At 49.7% G+C, this 20,976-nt stretch overlaps 1 protein-coding gene across 6 annotated transcripts in view; it reads left to right on the top strand.

The window, feature by feature from the left end:
- The window catches only part of LOC125425090 (protein EFR3 homolog A-like), a 51,691-nt gene extending 37,750 nt beyond the window's left edge, over positions 1 to 13,941 (top strand). For all 6 annotated transcript variants that reach the window (XM_048482590.1, XM_048482591.1, XM_048482592.1 and 3 more), the window contains 9 exons: positions 2,058 to 2,216; positions 4,303 to 4,417; positions 5,975 to 6,026; positions 7,172 to 7,344; positions 8,553 to 8,628; positions 10,857 to 11,020; positions 11,771 to 11,902; positions 12,828 to 12,895; positions 13,821 to 13,941. In XM_048482590.1, coding sequence (XP_048338547.1) covers positions 2,058 to 2,216; positions 4,303 to 4,417; positions 5,975 to 6,026; positions 7,172 to 7,344; positions 8,553 to 8,628; positions 10,857 to 11,020; positions 11,771 to 11,786 — 755 coding nt within the window. In that variant the 3' untranslated portion in view covers positions 11,787 to 11,902; positions 12,828 to 12,895; positions 13,821 to 13,941. The remainder of the gene's footprint in view (positions 1 to 2,057; positions 2,217 to 4,302; positions 4,418 to 5,974; positions 6,027 to 7,171; positions 7,345 to 8,552; positions 8,629 to 10,856; positions 11,021 to 11,770; positions 11,903 to 12,827; positions 12,896 to 13,820) is intronic.
- The last annotated feature ends 7,035 nt before the right edge of the window (positions 13,942 to 20,976 follow it).

The following is a 20,976-nucleotide window of genomic DNA, read 5'->3' as shown; positions in this document are numbered from 1 at the left end:
GCGGTGAATAACAATGTCAAACAAGGAGCGAATCATACATAAGAGAACAAATACATAGGCTCCATCCAATTAAAAGCAATAAAATATCTTAAAACTTCTTAAAACAGTGGTTAATAATTAGTGAATAAATAAATAAATAAGCAAATAAGCAAGAGGCATCCAAAGGACCCCAATTTAAAACCTACCCCCGGAAAGGGAGCGGCCCCTCAATATGAGGGGGAGGGGGCTGATGGAACAACACAAGGCAAAGAGCAGAGAGCAGAGAACAAGGAGGGGGCATTTATTTTGCTGATCCGTTTTCTAACGTTGTGTTTTGTCAAATTCTAAGCGGTGGAAATGCTCTTACAGTTCTTCCAGCTGGTATGATTGTCAGTCGGGTGGGATGAAGGTGACGGTTTGTGTCTGGCCCACGTAGCGTTCTGTTCTAACCCACAGCCTTTTTTGCCCCCGAGTCAGAACTCTGCACCCCAGGAGAGCTGCTTCCAGGCAGAATGCTTTGGGGTGGGGGTCCCGGGGGGTGGGATGTATCTTCATTGTACCCCTTTGAGCAACTGTTGTGTATTTTCTCACTTTGGGTGTTTCTGGGCTCTGGTTGATTCAACGCTGCCTTCGATGGTTGTGTCTCTGTGGAATTTCTCTCCCATCTTTAAATGAAGACCCAAGACTCAGGCGTCCCACCAAACCATGACTAAGGAAACTTGTGACTGCAGTGGGACGCCTGAAGTTACAGCTCCTGGTTTGCCATAGATGCAGGAGCAAAAACTACCAGACCACGGCCACACAGCCCAGAAAACCCCCAACAGCCAGTCGTCACTGTTAGTTTAAATTGTGGCTTCATTTAAAGCAGTGGTTCCCAAACTTATTTGGCCTACCGCCCCCTTTCCAGAAAAAATATTACTTAGCGCCCCCTGGAAATTAATTTTTTAAAATGTTTAATAGCAATTAAATGGAAAGATATATGTATTAATGTTTCTACCTGTGGCCTTCACCGTCCCCCTGGATCGCTGCAGCGCCCACCAGGGGGCGGTGGCGCCCACTTTGGGAATCACTGATTTAAAGTCTGAACAGATCCTATGTTTGTCAGCAGCGTTACTGGAAGGTTGGAGAGCTGTGAGGGGCTGTGGTTCAGTGGTAGATCATCTGCTTGGCACACAGAAGGCCCCAGGTTCGATCCCTGGCTTTTCTAGCCGAAAGAATCAGGCAGTAGGGGCCATGAAAGGCCACCCTCTGCCTGAGAACCCCAGAGAGCCACTGGCGCTGACCTTGATGGAGCCAGGGTCTGAGTCAGTGGAAGGCAACTTCAGGGGAGCCCCACCTCCCAACAGGGCATCCTCCACGCAGCACAGTGTGGGAATCACAGAGCTAACCCCAAGGCAGCGTGCCGTGTTGCCTGATATCCCCACTTGGATCCTCTGTGGCATTTGAAGGGGCCCATCTCTTGCGTAGCAGAGAACTGCTGCTCCAGTGGTGTCTCTTTCATCTGTCCAAATATTGCTGGCTCAGGTTGTAGTGGCATAGGAGGTTAAGAGCTCGTGTATCTAATCTGGAGGAACCGGGTTTGATTCCCAGCTCTGCCGCCTGAGCTGTGGAGGCTTATCTGGGGAATTCAGATTAGCCTGTACACTCCCACACACGCCAGCTGGGTGACCTTGGGCTAGTCACAGCTTCTCGGAGCTCTCTCAGCCCCACCCACCTCACAGGGTGTTTGTTGTGAGGGGGGAAGGCCAAGGAGATTGTCAGCCCCATTGAGTCTCCTGCAGGAGAGAAAGGGGGGATATAAATCCAAACTCTTCTTCTCTTCTTCTTTGTGTGATCTGTTTTGCCCTGGTCAAACTGCCTGCGATCATCAGGTGACGGGCGTGTGCTTCTGTCTGGTTGAAGCGGTTCACTTATTCCCAGGTATTCAGGCCCCTGAAGGAGCTGGAAAATGAATTTGCTTCTGCTTCCGCCTCTCGGTGCCATCGCAGGCCTTCGTCCTCAGAGAGCCTTCTGCCCCAGCCCCGCAGACTGTTCAGGCAAGGTAGCTCTGACTGCTGATTTGCTCACCTGTTGTACAGGCCCCACCGTCCTGGAGGTCTTCAACACTCTGCTGAAACACCTGAGCTTGAGCGTGGATTTTGAACTGGGCGCTCAGTCCGGCTCCAGTGGCAGCGTCGACATTCGCTCGAAGGAGTGTGAGGAGAAGATTGTCCAGAATGCCATCATTCAAACCATTGGTGAGTTGAAGTGGATGAATTTTAACATGATACAAATTCCCACTTCCTGTTTGTTTGCTTGCTTGCTTGCTTGCTTGTTTGTGTGCTTGTTTGCTTGCTTGCTTGCTTGTTTGTTTGTTTGTATCCCGCCCAATCCCCGAAGGGCTCTTATTATTATTATTGAATTTTCATCAAATCCTTCTGCCCGGGGAATTGGAATGGCTACAGGGACTGAGGCAGGTGCTGCCAGCAAAGTGACTGTTTTGCTAGAGATTTGTTTGTTTGTTTGTTTAATTCGATTTGTATGCCACCCTCCCCTCAAGGGCTCAGAGCGACTTACAGTAGTAAGTAATGTATAAAATTGATAAATAAACAGTCAACAATTAAAACAGTTAAGACAAATAAGACAACAGTTAAGAGGCTTAGAGACAGCTTCTACTCTAGAGCTGTGGCGATGCTGAACTCCGCGGCTTCGTGTGGATGTGTTTGGGGCTGTGTAGGGATGGGTGGAAGAAGGGGAAAGTGGGGATGGGGTATGAGTCTGGAATTGTGTGCATCGAGGAATGCTGCTGTACATTTCGTTGTGCGTGCACAATGACAATAAAATGCTTATGCTTAATTGAAACTATTATAATAATTAAAATGCAACCTAGTCTAATTAAAATACATTTAAATTAAAATCAACTAAAACTTACTTTCAAATCAGAGTTAAAATAAGAGTGGCATTTAAAGCAGAGAGGGAGTTAGGATTTGGGCAGGCGACAAGTGCAATTGAAAGGAGATAATTACAGTTTCCTTTTGTTTTGGCCTCAACCAAAAGCCTGGCAGAACAGCTCTGCCTTACAGGCCCTGCTGAATTGCATCCAATCCCACAGGGCCCTGATGTCAGGTGGCAGAGCATTCCACCAGGTAGGAGCCAGGGCTGAAAAAGCCCTGGTCCTGGCTGAGGCCAATTTGATAATAGTAGGACCAGGGATCACCAGGAGGTTCGCAGTTGCTGACCTCAAGTTTGCTTGGGGGACATAAGTATAAGCATTTATTGTCATTGTGCACGCACAACGAAATTCACAGCAGCATTCCTCGATGCACACAATTTCAGACTCATACCCCGTCCTCACTTTCCCCTTCCTCCACCCATCCCTACACAGCCCCAAACACATCACCACGAAGCCGTGGAGTTCAGCATCGCCACAGCTCTAGAGTAGAAGCTGTCTCTAAGCCTCTTGGTCCTAGTTTTGATAGACCTGTATCGTCTGCCGGATGGTAACAGTTCAAAAAGAGAGTGTGCTGGATGAGATGGGTCTCTCAGAATATTTTGGGCTTTCTTTAGGCTTCGGGAATTATAGAGTTCTTCCAAGGAGGGGAGAGGGCAGCCGATAATCCTCTGTGCAGTAGTGATCACCCTTCCTATCTGCCACTGTGCAACATACACAGATGCAGTAGGTTAAGACACTCTCCATAGCACAGCGGTAAAAAGACACCAGGAGTTTTCCATTCAGTTGTTGTTTCCTTAAAAGTCTCAGATAGTACAGTCTTTGCTGGGCCTTCTTAACCACCCTAATGCAGTCCTGTACTCCAGGTCAAGTCCTTCGCGATATAATCAAGTAACTTCAGAAATTTAAAAAAACTTGCCAATTCCCAGCTCTACTTCTGATCCTCCATTTATAAAGGTCAAAGGGCTGAATTCCCTCTGAGCTATTTCAGCCCTTCTATAGTCCACTATAAGCTCTTTTGTCTTGTTAGTATTAAGAACCAGGTTGTTTTCCCTGCACCATGAGAGCAATCGGTCCACCTCACTCCAATAGGCAGACTCATCCCCTCCAGAGATGAGCCCCACCACCGTTGTGTCATCGGCAAATTTGATAATGGTGTTATTATGATAGACAGGAGTACAATCATATGTATAAAGGGTGAACAATAAAGGACTCAACACACAGCCCTGTGGCGTTCCCATATTTAGAGTAAGAACTGAGGAAACCCGATTTCCCAGTCTAACCCTCTGGGAATGTCCTCTAACCCTCTGGGACATATGGGATAATGCAGGAAGGCAAGATAACTGAGACAGGATACCTTCCGTTTTTGAATTCTCTTCCTTCCTGTCATGTAGGATTCTTCGGAAGCAACCTCCCAGATTACCAGCGGTCTGAGATCATGATGTTCATTATGGGGAAGGTCCCTGTGTTTGGGATGACAGCTCCCAGCCCAGAAAACAGCCAACTTGGGTTTGTATTTTTCCCCTGCCAACTGCTGCTGCTGTTAAAAGTGTTGTTAATTATTACTGTCATTTATATTTGTGGCATTCATTAATGCTCACGGTACTTTACATGGTCACGTATGGAAAAAGACAGGTCTCCACCCAAGAAGAAGAAGAAGAAGAGTTTGGATTTATATCCCCCCCCCCCTTTCTCTCCTGCAGGAGACTCAAAGGGGCTCACAATCGCCTTGCACTTCCCCCCTCACAACAAACACCCTCTGAGGGAGGTGGGGCTGAGAGAGCTCCGAGAAGCTGTGACTAGCCCAAGGTCACCCAGCTGGCGTGTGTGGGAGTGTACAGGCTAATCTGAATTCCCCAGATAAGCCTCCACAGCTCAGGCAGCAGAGCGGGGAATCAAACCCGGTTCCTCGAGATTAGATACACGAGCTCTTAACCTCATACGCCACTGATGGTTGGGAAATGGAAGAAAATTGGAAATTGGAGTTGGGTGTGTGGGTGCTTTGGTGTTCCCTCAGAGAGAAGGATTTAAGCTGCAGACCTCAGGAACACTGCAGGGTTTTTGGACAAATTTGAAGGTAGAAGGGGTGGGTGGGGTATGTTTTTGGGAGTGGGAGACTTCAGGGCAGAGGTGTCCAACTCTGGCGCTTCAGATGTTCATGGACTACATGAACATCTAAGGCAGGGGTAGGGAACCTTTAACACTCAAAGAGCTATTTGGACCCGTTTTCCATGGGAAAAGAAAACACTTGGAGCCGCAAATAATTTTTTACATTTAAAATAAAGATAATACTGTATATATTGGGCATTTTAACCTTTTACTCTGCTCATTCTGAGAAGCGCATGGATGCGTTCGCCCTGCTGCCTGCAGGGCGGGAGCAAGGAAGATGGGAGGCTCAGACCCATTCCGGCTCGGCCTGCGCCCGGCTGCCGGGAAAGTCCACCCGCCCCGCTCAGCAGCGGGGAGGCAGGTGAGGAGAGGAACCCCAGTGCGGCCCAGCCCTGCAAATGCCTGCAGAGGCGAGGTAGAGATGGGAGCCAGCTGGCTCGAGCTCATGGGAGCCGCACTGGTGTGCAAGGGCAGAAGTGCCGCATGCGGCTCTCGAGCCGCAGGTTCCCTACCCCTGATCTAAGGTAACTGGGGTGTGGGGGGGTGGAGCAGGTGTTGCCCCAAGTGCCATTTCCCCCTTCCCTTCCCTCCACGCCTCTGCCCCCCGTCCAGGTACAGACCACCCCAGCCCTGCGGAGAGCTGCACCTCTGCCTTCCCATCAGACCCTGGAACTTCCCCCATTGTAGTTTTGCTCCCACTGTGCCCTCTTTCAGATAAGCGTGCTTTGGCCAGCCTGCCTTGCGGGTATCTGTGCTGCAAGACAGGCTAGTGTGAGAAACAGGCTGTTCGGGACGGAGTGAGCGACTCGCTGCAGGGTAGCGGTCATTTCTAGCCTGCCGGGCCAGTCAAGATGCCGTCAAAGCATACTCTGTGTCTGGGGGTGACCTGGGACCTTGAGCGATTTTCTGTGGTTCCATTCCAAGTTAAATTCCCCCCCCCCATTTCTCCCCCCACAGGGATTTGGGGACCAGGAGGATCCAGATAATGCTGCTGCGCTCTTTGCTTATGGTAAGCCTCTGCGGTCGGGATCAGGTGTTTGGGGAACGCATGCAAAGACTTGGCAGTATGTTCAGACTTTGGTTAGCCAGAGAGGAGTAAAGGGTTAAGCCAAAATCACTCCAAGGTTTGGAGAGGGGGGGGCACAAGGGAGCTCCTTCTCCTTCAACCCTGACCCTGGAACCTGAGGGCACCCAGCGAAGCTGATGGACAAGTAGATCCAGGATGGACAAAATAGGTTTTTTCACACAACTCACCTGTACTTAGTGGCTCACAGCTACGGGTTGCAGAAATGAAATTAAATACCTGGCACACGTATGCCCTGTGGATTTTTCTGTTAGCCATGGTGGGTAAGTGGAACCTCCATGTTCATGGGCAGTATGTCTCTGTGGGAGAGGGAAGGGTACCACCAGTGGAGGAGGACTCTTGCCATTGGCCCGTTGGAGGTCTGTGGTGAGTTTCCTGGAGGCATTGGCGCAGCCCCTCTTGGAGGTGGGATGCTGGTCAATTGGCCATACTGGCATGGAGCTGATGGGAATTGTAGTCCATAACATCTGGAGTGCCAAAGGTTCGCCACCACTGGTCTAGATGCTTTGGGCTGAGCTAGCAGGATCCGGCTTCTTCTCCAATTTCACGTATCTCTGTCTTTGCCCTGTTCCCCCCCACCCCACTCCCACCCGCCCTATGTAGGTTCTGAGTGCTGTGAGTTATGGGAGTAATTGTTAGGGTTACAATTGTGTATTGATTGTTTAATATTTTTTTGAGTTGTTAGCTGCCCAGAGCCTTTGGTTGGGAAAGTGCAGGATATAAATCTAATAGAATAAATAAATAATACTCAAGACTTGCACACTGTGTTGTTGCGTGCCTCCCCTGGTCCTACACACAGGTAGAATATCATGTATGAGGTGGGGGTGTACGTAGTCGGCCATTGCACCAAAGGAATGGCAGGATTGGGGTGTCACGTGGCCTATCAGCAGCGGGGAGATGTTGGTGAAGTGAAGGCTTCTTGGTGCTACGCTGTGATTCCCACATTCCAGGAGGCAGGGTGCATGCCCACTTCGCAGTAGGCCTTCAGTTAATTCAGGCAGCTGCTGATCGAATATATTGCGCATCCAAGAGGCCTGCAGTGGTACTTTAGCTTGGACCCCAATCCTCAGGTCACCTCTGGCTACAATGCCAAGAGCATCTCAACGGTCCTCTCGGGCCCTTTCCTCGATCCCCTGTTGTCTTCATCGCTTATGGAAGACTGTGAGCTTCGGCAGCTGGTCCTGGAAGTGCTGCACAACCTTATCGATCGGCATGACAACCGTGCAAAGCTTAGAGGAATAAGGTATGGTTCCCTGGAGTAAACCCAGTCTTTGTGCGAGACTCAGGTGGCTGTCAACATTTTCTACCCATGCATAATTTTATAGACTTCAATCATATCCCCCCTCAGACGTCTTCTCTCCAAACTAAACAGTCCCAAATGCTGCAGCCTCACCTCATAAGGAAGATGCTCCAGTCCTTCAATCATCCTCGTTGCCCTTCTCTGCACTTTTTCTGTCTCTTCGATATCCTTTTTGAGATGTGGCGACCAGAACTGGACACAGGACTCCAAGTGCGGTCGCACCACTGCTTTATAGAAGGGCATGACAATCCTTGCAGTTTTATTATCAACTCCTTTTCTAATTATCCCCAGCATAGAGTTTGCCTTTTTCCTTTTGCCACGTGTTCCTCCTGTGTTCCACCTGGTGCTTTTGAACAAGAGAAATAGAATTGATGTCATTGTGGTGGTGGTGGTGGTGATAATGATGATGAAGAGGAGAAAGAGGAGTTTGGATTTATATATCCCCTTTCTGTCCTGTAAGGAGACTCAAAGAGGCTTACAAACTCCTTTCCCTTCCCCCCTCACAACAAACACCCTATGAGGTGGGTGGGGCTGAGAGAGCCCAAAAGAACTCTGACTAGCCCAAGGTCACCCAGCTGGTGTGTGTTGGAGTGCACAAGCTAATCTGAATTCCCAGATAAGCCTCCACAGCTCAAGTGGCAGAGTGGGGAATCAAACCCGGTTCCTCCGGATTAGAGTCCACCTGCTCTTAACCACTGCACCACTGCTGCTCCTATTGATGGCACTTTGCTCTATATCTCTAGGTAAAGAGTTATTTATTTGAACTGCACCCTGCGTTCTTGGCCTTTGCTTCTGAGTTAAATATAAAATAATAAATGCACTTAGAATAATGAGATAAAACCTGAGCATGGCATGAAAGCAAAGCATTTATCTGTGTAGGACCGTGGTGGCGAAAGGTTCGCCACCACTGGTGTAGGATATATGCAACATAATTTGGGCCCAACATAAAAATATCCAGGGACCCAAGCGCAGGCCAGGGATGGGGTGGGGGAACACATCACAAGGCCTGGGGTCAGCGTAGGATTGCTTCTCCCTAGAACCCCAAGCTCAACCGGTTTGGCACCAGACAACTTTTGGGGGCGGGGGGGTTCCACAGTGGAGGTGTCGTGCGATAGAAAGCCCGTGGATTATGCATTTGTTCCCTTTTCTAGAATAATACCAGACGTGTCAGATCTGAAGATAAAGCGAGATAAGATTTCGCGGCAAGACGTGAGCTTCATGAAGAAGGTACCTGCAAGAAGAAGGAAGATATTCTGGGGAGGGTAACTTCTCCCACTCCATCAACCCAGGCGGGACCATATAACTTAGACAGAGTTGTCATTACATGACATGATGTTTAGATATTTGAAGGGATGTCATGTTGGTGAGGGAGCAAGCTTGTTTTGTGCTGCTCCAGAGACCAGGACCAGGAGTCATGGGTTGTTGTTGTTGTTTGTTTGTTTGTTTGTCTGTTTATTTAATATACCGCCCTCCCCCTGAGGGCTCAGGGCAGTTTACAACAAGGTTAAAACATACATTAAAACATAATTTAAATATTAATTACATAAAAACAGAACCCATTTAAAAATGTGGATGAGCTGGCTACAGCCCCCTCTCCCGTGCCCTCACAGTGCCCTACGGGAGGCCCAGATGAGACACCTGCGGTAGATGTGTTTTTTAGCAACAGGCTGGCCAAGCATGCCTGGCCCGATGAACAGAGGTCCGATCTTGCAGGCCCTCTTCGCCTTGGAAACTCTATGAAGTCCCACTTGGGAGGACCCTGAGGTCGTCTCCCTAGGTAGCCTGTTCCACCAGGTCTGGGCCAGGGCTGAAAAGGCCCCGCCCCTTGTCGAGGCCAGCCTGATCATTTTTGGGCCAGGGGATCCATGAGGTAAGATCCTCTCCTCCGAGGAAGCCGGAGGGGCCTCACCGAGACAATATGGGAGAGAAGCCGGTCCACCTCAGGTATGCAGGTCCGAGTCCGCGAACAGTGAAGGGAAAAGGTTCAAGGTGAAGGAAAAGAGATTCCACCTAAACATCAGGAAGAACCTCCTGTCAGGGCTGTTTGACAGTGGAATTACCTGCCTCGGAGTGTGGTGGCGTCTCCTCCTTTGGAGCAGTAAATCAATATAAAGAGAGGCTGGACGGCCACCTGTCAGGAGTGCTTTGATTGTGTGTTCCTTCACAGCATGGGCTTGGACTTGCTGGCCCTGGGGGTCTCTTCCAACTCTATGATTCTATGATCCTTCCAGTCGGAGAAGGAGGGAGGCCGTGGCTCAGTGGCAGGGCGTCTCCTTGGCCAGCAGCTTCAATCCCTAGCTAGCATCTCTGCTAAGAATCAGGCAGGAGGTCATGTGGAAGATCTCAGCCTGAGGCCCTGGAGTGCTGCTGCCGGCCAGCGTAGAGTTGACAGTGCAGAACTTTGCGGGCCGATGGTCTGCTTCATTGTGAGGCAGTTTTCTGAGTATTGTCGAAGGCTTTCACGGCCGGAATCACTTGGGTGCTGTGTGGTTTCCGGGCTGTATGGCCATGTTCTAGCAGCATTCTCTCCATAGGAGAGAATGCTGCTAGAAAATACCGACCATAATGAGCTCCGAAACCACAACCAGGCTCTAACATAAAGATTTCTGGAATATCTGCCGCCAGCTCCTGCATTTATTTATTTATTAAATTTATAGGCTGCCTCATCCCGAAGGGGCTCAGAGTAGGCGGCTCACAACATATGAACTGTTTTCAGAACAGTAAATCAATATAACATAAAATCTAAATCATTAAAATTCAGCAGCAATTAAAACAATAAATACAGATTAAACAACAAGGTTGTGTAAACACACACACACAGAGGCTGCTCTCAGTTCTGGTCTTGCGTGTTCCACACTGAGGAGGCAAAAAGGGAAATGTTTTGTTTGTGGCCCCTCCCAGATCTTTTCCTTTCCCAGTGCTCAGGTGGGGAACCTGTCAGGCAGTGGCATATCTGCCAGAGGGACATGCTTCACAATGCCCTCATTCTCTGAACCGACTTGCACAGCCCTCCTCTATGGTCACTGACAAGCTCACTGGGCGGTGGTTCTGGGCAGCCTGGGATCACATGGGACCCACACCAAGCTCCCAGCCCAGCTATGCCAGGAGTCTGCTGCAGGCCCACCGGGTGCCCCCCACGTGATCTAAAGGGGGGTGCCCGGGGTCGGTTAGGTCACGTGGGGGGCACCCAGTGGGCCTGCAGCAGACTCCCGGCGTAGCTGGGCTGGAAGCTTGCTGCGGGCCCGCTGGGTGTCGCCCCATGTGATCCCAAGCTTCCCAGGACCACCGCTGCTGGCTAAGGTAAGTGGGGTGCAGGGGTAGGGGCACCTGGAGCAGGTGTTGCCCCGGGCTCCATTTCCACCTGGCCCGCCTCTGCTGTGAAGCCTCTGCTCCTAACGGGTGCTAGTGACGGTCAGCTGCTGCCGCGCTGCATGACTTTTGCTTCTCCTCCACAGCACGGCCAGCAACTGTACAGGCACATCTACTTGGGCTGCAAAGAAGACAACGTGCACCAGAACTTTGAGCTGCTCTACACGACTCTTGCGCTGATAACCATCGAGCTGGCCAACGAGGAGGTGGTCACAGACCTCATCCGCACAGCCATTCTGCCCACTTGCAGGTAAGGTGTGAGGTGACGGAGACGAGGCAGGTTGGCATTAATGTTTTCTCTGCGAGAAGTGAAGGTCCAGTGGTGGGATCAAAAATTTTAGTAACCGGGTTCCCATGGTGGTGGTGAGATTCAAAACAGTGGCGTGGCCTTCCAATGGGAAGTGCGAACGCTTGATGAAGCGGCGAGTCGGCATTCCAAGTGGGGGCATTAATACTTTCTCTGTTACTGTAAAAAAACTCTTACTGTAAAAAAAAAGTTTCTAATTTCCAGCTGGTATATTTCTCTCCATAATTTAAACTCACTATAAGCAAGTCCCTACTCGCTCTACTGCCAACAGAAGCGACTTCTCCTCTAATTGACTGCCCTGCTCAAATGCTTTAATACTTTCAAATGCTTAATTTTTGTTTCTAGAAATCAAAGAAGAAGGAGACTTTCCTTAAACAAGGAACTTTACCATATTTCTAAAACATGTTTTTAAAACAGCCCAACAGGGAGAATTATCCCGTTTTCTACCTTCGCTAACCAGCCACATAGGAAACAACAGGACTTTTTGATTTTTGGACCTAATGGAATTTCTAACGGAAAAGCAGACCCAATTAGTAACCCCCTCTCGGCACACACAAATAATTAGTAACCCACTCTCGGGAACCGGTGAGAACCTGCTGGATCCCACCTCTGAGTGAGTCCCAGAAGCCGCGCAGCGCACATTTGGGCCGGGTCGCACAGCTCACTTGTTTGCTATCTTCTTTGGTACCCTAGGATCTGGCCATCCTGAATGAGGACAACTTGCCGATGTTCAACCGGTGCAGCGTCATGGCGCTGGTCGCCGCGTACCTCAACTTCCTGAGTCAGATGATCGCTGTGCCGGCCTTCTGCCAGCATGTCAGCAAGGTGTGTTGGAGTCGGTTGTGCCTTTCAGCCACCCGAGAGCGATCCACTTGTTCCTATTCTCCAGACACCTGGTGTGGGGAGGGGAGACTGTTCAATTGTTCAATGTCGAAGGCTTTCATGGCCGGAATCACTAGGGCAGTGGTGGCGAACCTATGGCACGGGTGCCAGAGGTGGCACTCAGAGCCTTCTCTGTGGGCACATGCAAACAGAGTTGTCCCCCCCCCCCCCCACACACACACATTTAGGCTGGCCTGGACCGCTGGGCTCGATTATAAGCATTAAACCTAAGATCTAGTTTTGGGGAAGCAGTGTAGGTAACCCTGTTTAGCACTGTTAAACCCCACTGATTTTCATGCAAAGAACTAAAGCGTGATCCTTTACCTGGGAGTAAGCTTGGTTGCTGGCAATGAGGCTTGCTTCTGAGTAAACCCTCCTAGGGTTGTGATTTACCCATTGGAAGAGTTGCACGGTTGCTTCAAAGCAAAGCCACCGACTACCACCAAGCTTACTCCCAAGTAACGTACACCTCAGAGCCAACCGTTTTTTCTAAACTAAAACCTCAGTATTCAGGTTTAATAACTGTGTTGGCACTTTGCGATAAATAAGTGGGTTTGGAGTTACAACTTGGGCACTCGGTCTTGAAAAGGTTTGCCATCACTGCATTAGGGTGTTGTGGGTTTTCCGGGTTGTATGATCATGTTCCGGTAGCTCTCTCCTGATGTTTCGCCTGCATCTGTGGCTGGCGTCTTCAGAAGATCTCTCTGAAGAGATCCTGGGCCGCCCTCGATCACAGGATATTAATATTTGACCAGGCACCCCATTTACATTTGGCAAGATATGTTGTTTGCAATTTCCCTGCAAGCAGGGACAGATCTAACTCTGTGAGCCCTGTGCCGTTTTGTTCAATTAATGGATTCTTTTTCAGGTCATTGAAACTAGAACCGTGGAAAGTCCGTACTTCTTGCCAGAAACTGTATTCCGAGACAAGTGCAGGTACAGGATGGCTCAGCTGTAATTTTTTTTCTTGCTGGTAAAAAAGGAGACGCTATACATTGCAGTAAAACGGTGTCTCTTTCACAGAGGTGTGCTATATATAGCAGGAGACAGGAATTTAATACCCAAAGCAAGACAAAGTCTTCTGTGACTTTGGTGCTCCAGGAAATTAGTCAAAATCTATCCGGCTAGTTTCAGTCGCAGTGTTTCTTGAAGGCCAGGGCTATGGGGGCATTCTGTTTCCCAGCATCTCCCACCCCACAGCTCACTGAGAAAGATGCGCTGAAATTCACAGTTTTGGTCCCCTCTTTCCTCTTCTCCCATCTCCCTTTGGCATCTTTTTGACTAGCTCAGGGGTAGGGAACCTGTGGCTCGATAGCCGCATGCAGCTCTTCTGCCCTTGCACTGTGGCTCCTGCAGGCGAAGGCGTGCCCCCATCCCTTGCCGCCCTGCAGGTATTGCTGGAAGTGGTGCCTCTTGGCACCCACTGGCCGGCTGTCGGCTTGGCGTGGAGCTTCCCCTCTGCGCCTGCCCGCTTGAGTGGGGCGGTAACTCCCGATGGCAGTGTCGGCGAGGCTGAGCAGCTGGCTTCATCCTGCTTGCCGGAGGCTGTCCATGCGGCTTCTCAGGAATGAAAATGAGGAGTAAATGGTTAAAAAAACCCCTATATATATATAGTGTTATCTTTATTTTGAATGTCAAAAATTATTTGCGGCTCCAAGTGTTTTCTTTTCCCTTGGAAAATGGGTCCAAATGGCTCTTTGAGTGTTAAAGGTTTCCTACCCCTGGACTAGCTGGTTGCATTGTGCAGGGCAGAGGTGGGAATACAGTTGATTGACAGCACAAAGGATGTGGGAACGAGGCTCACCTTGCTTCCTCTCAGTCTCCCGTGGTGCTGAATTTCTCCCTGTCACCCTCTGGACAGCCTCCCCAAAGGCACGGCAAAAGGATGACAAGAGCCTGTACATTTCTTCCCTGATGGGCAAGATTTGCAGAATCGTTAGATTGCTTGGCCAGCTACAGCTGCCGGGCGGTTGTGTCTGTGCGATGCGTTCCTCGGAGTGACAGGTGAGTCATTGCACCCTTCTGATCTCCCCAGCCCGTCCGCGTGCCAGCCGAATCCTGAAGCGTCCTAGGTGGCTGCTCAGTCATCCAGCCTCCAGCCCTGAGAGCCTTGCGACTGCATTTTGAACAAGTTTTAATTTCCGGATCAGTGACAATGGTAGTCCAGCGTAGAGTGAGTTGCAGTGATCTAGCCTGGAGGTGACTGTGACATGGATGACTGCAGCGAGGTCAGATTGGGAGAGAGAGAGGGGGGGCCCACTGCCTAGCCTGGCGAAGGTGGAAAAACACTGTCTGGGCTTGGGTGCTGTGTGGTTTCCGGGCTGTCTGGCCGTGTTCTAGCAGCATTCTCTCCTGACGTTTCGCCTGCATCTGTGGCTGGCATCTTCAGAGGATCTGATGTTGGGAAAGCAAGTGGAGTATATATACCTGTTGGAGTGTCCAGGGTGGGTGAAGAAACATTATCTGTGAGTAACAAAGAAGACAGCCAGGTCAATAGGTGAGGGCATCTGAATAGAAGTATGAGTAACAATGAAGTCTATAGCATGGGAGTAACAATGGAGATAGCAAGGTCCATGAACATCTGGAGAGCCGCAGGTTGCAGACCCCAATCTAAACAATGGAGAGCATCAGAGGTGGAATCCAGTTGGCCCTCCATTGAAAGGATGAGTTGGGTGTCATCAGCATGCTGTTGGCACTGTAAACTGTAACTCCGTACCAGCTGGTCACATGAAGAAGTTCAATAACATCCGGGAAAGGATGGCTCCCTGTGGCACCCCACACCTGATGGGAGTCGCTTGGATACATTCCCCCCCCCCCCCCCCAGATATCACCTGCAGTCCCTGGCCCTGGAGGAAAGGTCATCTAAGCAGTTGTAAGTTCAATGCCTTTAGTATCTTGGCTCTACCACCTTGTCCTTAACTGGAGATGCCAGGGATTGAACTGGGGATGTTCAACTCCTCTATTGAGCCTCAGCCCCTCCCCGTACTGCTGGTCCGTCAAGGTCGGTATTGTCTACTCTGACTGGCCGCTTCTCTCCAGGGTTTCATGCAAAGGTCTTTCCCTTCACCGGCTACCTGGCCATTTAAACTTGAGATTCTGTCCGGGATTGAACCCGGGGCCTTCCGCGTGCCCTTCCGCGGGCCTTCCTCATGTGAAGCTGCCTGACTTTGAGACTGTCAATCCATCAGGGTCAGCCTTGCCTACTCAGACAGGCAGCGCCTCTCCAGGGTCTCGTGCAAAGATCTTTCCCATCCCCTACTGTCTGGCCCCTTTAAGTGGGGACGGAACCTAGGACAGTGATGGCGAACCTATGGCACGGGTGCCAGAGGTGGCACTGAGAGCCCTCTCTGTGGGCACGTGCAAACAGAGTGCCTCCCCCCCCCCCCCCCACACACACATCTAGGCTGGCCTGGGCTGCTGGGCTCGATTATTAGCATTAAACCTAAGACCTAGTTTTGGGGAAGCAGTGTAGCTAACCCTGTTAAGCGCTGTTAAACCCCACTGATTTTCATGCGAAGAAGCGCGATCCTTTACCTGGGAGTAAGCTCAGTTGCTGGCAATGGGGCTCGCTTCTGAGTAAACCCTCCTAGGGTCGTGATTCACCCGTTGGAAGAGTTGCATGGTTGCTTCAAAGCAAAGTCACCGACTACCACCAAGCTTACTCCTGAGTAACGCACACCTCGGAGCCAACCGTTTTTTCTAAACTGAAACCTCAGTATTCAGGTTAAATTGACGTGTTGGCACTTGGCAATATATAAGTGGGTTTTGGGGTTGCAGTTTGGGCACTCGGTCTCAAAAAGGTTCGCCATCACTGACCTAGGACCTTCCATGTGCCAAGGTGACGTTCCACCTCTGAGCCCTGCTCTCTTTCTCTTCCCCGCACTAGCCAGAAAAGCAGGTGTCACCTAAGTCCTTTTCACCTGGAGTTGCAGAGCAGTTTAAAGGGTAAAGATGCAGCTTTTAAGGGGCTGTAAACTGAGTCTGACTGCAGGCATTCCTTCTTTTCCTGGTCCCCTGGGAGCCTGGTAGTTGAATTACGTTGGAGCTTAGCTACTAGCCTGAAGCATTTTATTTATTTATTTATTAGATTTTTATACCGCCCTATCCCCGAGGGGCTCCGGGCAGTTTACAACAATAAACATAAAGTAACATAAAATGGCTAACTCTTTAAAAGCAGCGATAAAACAGTAAAAGCTAAATCTTATAAATACAATACAATAAAATACAATAAAAATACAATAATAAATATAAGTGACGTCCAGCAGCACGTTTGAGCAGATTTAAATGAGCGTGGAAAAGAACACAGGCGCTGAGCCAGGCTAGCAAAGGCAAAACGGGACAAACCCCCTCCCTTGTGCAAATATGAGGGTAGAGAGGAAGTAAGCACCACCGCATTTAAAAAATCAGCAGAGAGGTTGCTACCCCGCATCCCTCTCATGGGTGAAGGTGTGAGAAAATTGGTTTGGAAAATTAACTTGCTTTGTTTTGTTTTGTTCCAGTGGCTTTTCTGGAAGTAGCTTCTGGCTTCCATGCAAGTCAGAGCAGAGAAGGAATGCTGGTTTGGGGCAGTCAGGTGGTTTATTGACGTATTACAACAGCTTCGGGGCTGAAACGGGTCATAAAACTGAAGCTCTTGACTGCATTGTAAAGGCACTTGCTGGGCTTGGAAATTGAGGAGTAGCTGAGGCAGGCAAGATATTTTGCATGGTTGTCAGTAAAAGAAGAGGGGGGGTGTATGCATGAAAATGACCTAGTTGGGACTGGACTATCTCTTTTCACACTTCCACTTGTTCCTGTCCCTTATCTTGGGACAGGAGCATTGTCACCCTTTTGGAGGAGAGGCCATGCTGGTTCTTTGCATGCGCTCATGAGAACATAAGAACAAGCCAGCTGGATCAGACCAGAGTCCATCTAGTCCAGCTCTCTGCTACTCGCAGTGGCCCACCAGGTGCCATTGGGAGCTCACCTGCAGGATGTGAAAGCAATGGCCTTCTGCGGCTTTTGCTCCCGAGCACCTGGACTGTTAAGGCATTTGCAATCTCAGATCAAAGAGGATCAAGATTGGTAGCCAGAGATTGACTTCTCCTCCATAAATCTGTCCAAGCCCCTTTGAAAGCTATCCAGGTGAGTGGCCATCACCACCTCCTGTGGCAGCATATTCCAAACACCAATCACACGTTGCGTGAAGAAGTGTTTCCTTTTATTAGTCCTAATTCTTCCCCCCCAGCATTTTCAATGGATGCCCCCTGGTTCTAGTATTGTGAGAAAGAGAGAAAAATGTCTCTCTGTCCACATTTTCTACCCCATGCATAATTTTATAGACTTCAATCCTATCCCCCCTCAGCCGTCTCCTCTCCAAACTAAAGAGTCCCAAACGCTGCAGCCTCTCCTCACAAGGAAGGTGCTCCAGTCCCTCAATCATCCTCGTGGCCCTTCTCTGCACTTTTTCTATCTCTTCGATATCCTTTTTGAGGTGTGGCGACCAGAACTGAACACAGGACTCCAAGTGCGGTCGCACCACGGCTTTATATAAGGGCATGACAATCTTTGCAGTTTTGCAGTCAGTTCTATTGTGCCCACTGACACCTTTCCTGGTGCCAACCAAGTATTTTTAGAAAGTGGGTGTGGCGACCAGAACTGAACACAGTACCACATTAAGCATAAAGGCATTTAAGAGGGAACGCAGTCTCGGGCAGTTCCGGAGGGTGTGCTGCAGACCTCCAGCAACCAAATTGGGGAGGGGGGATGCTCAATGAGGTGTGATAGGGAGTGGGACATGGGCAGAAATTGCCACACCCTCTTGAGCGTAAGCGTGGTCGAAAAAACTTGAAATGCAGCCCAAATAGCCTGGCGTTGTGCCCAAACCGTGGGTTGACCCCAGCCAGACTTTTCCTGCAGCCTTGTCCAGGTTCCTTCTCCCTGCTATAGCTACTGCCATACGTGGCTTTTGTACACACAGATTCCACGATGCCTGGCATAGCTTGGGTTTTTTGTGATCAAAGAAAGCCTCTTTCGCCAGCGGAAAACCGCCCTTTGTCGTATTGATTCGGTGGCTGTGGCTAAAACAAAAGCCGTTACATATCTTTGGGGATCTAGCTAGAGAGCAACAGAGCTAACTCTGTTCTTTTGTCGGTCATCCCACAGAAACTGACATTCTTTGCCTGAAGCTGTCACTTTTGAAGCAGGCAAGTTCTTGATGCCCACCTTTAGGGTAGATGTAGGAATGAAACAGGGTTCTCCTGTTTCAGGCATGAAAATCTAGTCGCCAACGACTGCTTTAGTGCACCGTTGTCCAATGATGTGTGAAAACACTTGTCCCCCTGGAGGAACAGCTGCCAGAGAGCACGCAGTGTGGGGCTGGCTGGGTCACTAATGGTAGCCTTGAGTTTCAGTGGGAGGGAGCTGTAACAGCAGCCAGCTAATTGGCAGAGGCAGAAAGGCTTGTCAGTGGGATTTTTAAAGGGTCGGAAATGCTGACAATAAAAGCGCTGCTGCTTCCCCACCCCCCCCCCCCCCCCCGCACACACACACACACACACTCACCGCTGCTGAGACTTTGCCGTAAAGAGGGCACGCTGTCACCTCAAAAGGCCCTGCAGGATCTCTTCTCACAATTTTATTTAGACCGTTTCTGCCCCGCAGTTCTAATAAAGCCGTGCCTGAAAAGGAGCAGCAGTGGCGTAGGAGGTTAAGAGCTCGTGTATCTAATCTGGAGGAACCGGGTTTGATTCCCAGCTCTGCCGCCTGAGCTGTGGAGGCTTATCTGGGGAATTCAGATTAGCCCGTGCACTCCCACACACGCCAGCTGGGTGACCTTGGGCTAGTCACAGCTTCTCGGAGCTCTCTCAGCCCCACCTACCTCCCAGGGTGTTTGTTGTGAGGGGGGAAGGGCAAGGAGATTGTCAGCCCCTTTGAGTCCCCTGCAGGAGAGAAAGGGGGGATATAAATCCAAACTCCTCCTCCTCCTCCTCTTGTCATCTCCCTTGTTTGGCTGATGAGAATGACTGCCTGCTTTCCTGAAAGCCCCTCTAAGAGATGCCCTCATTAGTACCCCAAAACAAATAATCAAACTTGTCTCGGTGAACTCTTCTTGAAAGCACTGAACCTGGTGGCTGTGAGTTCCAGAGCAGCATCATGCACTAGAGGAAGACATGTTTTGGTCGTTTGGAATCAGAAGCAGGAGCTGGTCTGTGCATTCTCTCCAGCTCGCCATAATTCCTCCCACCACCAATCCATCTCTTTCAGTAGGAACCATAGAATCCAAGCTTATCCTCACAACAAGCCCGTGAAGTAGGTTAGGCTGAGAACATGTGACCAAACCATCATTATGGCGAGTCCTATCCACAACAACAACAAGCGTTTATTGGCATGCAAAACAGGACAAAATTTAGAAGTAAAACAAGATTAAAAAAACACAGTTAAAATTACTAATTTCCAGTATAAAATTTGCAACAGTCTCGCAAAAGAGCACATCAGAGCTGTTCAGGAGGTTGGGTATCTTGTAACACTCTTGCCACTGAGAACATTGCAAGAAAATAGAATTCATATACTTCATGCGTATCTGACCATATTTAGGGCATACAAACAGAGAATGGTCAAGTGTTTCAACTGTAACCAGATCACAAGAACAAACCCTTTTAGAACGTTCTATATTCTTAAATCTTCCCTCCAGGAGAGCTGATGGCAGCACATTACATCTTGCAGTAGCCAAGGCTCTCCTCTGGGTGGGATTAATCAGCAGACGAAGATATGCTGCCATAATTCCACGCTCGCATGGGATTAATAATGTAGTCGGGGAGCAGGGTGTCTTGGCTGCAAGAGTCAAATAATGAAAATCAAGATCCAAGAGCCTAGCGCAGTGATGGCGAACCTATGGCACGGGTGCCAGAGGTGGCACTCAAGAGCCCTCTCTGTGGGCAGCAGCACAAACAGAGTCCCCTCCTACACACATCTAGGGCTGGCCTGGGCCTCCGCTGGAAGCTTGATTATTAGCATTAAACCTAGAGTCCTAATTTTGGAGAAGCAGTGCTTAAGAGTAACCCTGTTAAGCTACTAAGTTAAACCCCACTGATTTTCATGCAAAGAACTAAAGCGCATGACCCTTTACCTGGGGAGTAAGAAACAAACCGCAATAGGGCTTGCTTCTCTGAGTAAACCTTCCTAGGGTTGTGATACACCCGTTGGAAGAGTTGCACGGTTGCTTCAAAGCAAAGCCACTGACTACAAAGCAAAGCCACCAAGCTTACTCCTGAGTAACGCACGCCTTGGAGCTAACCATTTTTTCTTAACTAAAACCTCAGTGTTCAGGTTAAATTGCCGTGTTGGCACTTCGTGATAAATAAGTGGGTTTTGGGTTGCAATTTGGGCACTTGGCCTCGAAAAGGTTCACCATCACTGGCTTAGAGCATAGTGCACTTTTCGGGCAGTGGGTTAGAGTGCTCGGTTCCAGAGAATTTCCACCTCAAGCCCGTTACAGGGGTTGGCCTTTTTCTACTGTGGGGCTTTGAGACTGGGCGGGGGTGGGGATTGGTGGGGCCTGGCCACAGTCCTCCTGGAGCCATCTCTCCTGTGGGTTGGTCAAGACAACCTGGCTCCTGGGCCATGTGAGAGGCTACTTTGGAAAGTGCCTTGGCTGCCTGCCAGCGTTGGCTGCTTCCTCCACGCAGCGATACATGCTTCAGAGAGCCAGCGTGGCGTAGTGGTTAAGAGCAGGTGCACTCTAATCTGGAGAACCGGGTTTGATTCCCTACTCTGCCACTTGAGCTGTCATAAGAACCTAAGAACAAGCCAGCTGGATCAGACCAGAGTCCATCTAGTCCAGCTCTCTGCTACTCGCAGTGGCCCACCAGGTGCCTTTGGGAGCTCACATGTAGGATGTGAAAGCAATGGCCTTCTGCAGCTGTTGCTCCCGATCACCTGGTCTGTTAAGGCATTTGCAATCTCAGATCAAAGAGGATCAAGATTGGTAGCCATAAATCGACTTCTCCTCCATAAATCTGTCCAAGCCCCTTTTAAAG

Source organism: Sphaerodactylus townsendi, unplaced genomic scaffold (assembly GCF_021028975.2).
Source record: "Sphaerodactylus townsendi isolate TG3544 unplaced genomic scaffold, MPM_Stown_v2.3 scaffold_19, whole genome shotgun sequence".
NCBI lineage: Eukaryota > Metazoa > Chordata > Lepidosauria > Squamata > Sphaerodactylidae > Sphaerodactylus > Sphaerodactylus townsendi.
This window is presented reverse-complemented; position numbering and strand designations above follow the sequence as displayed.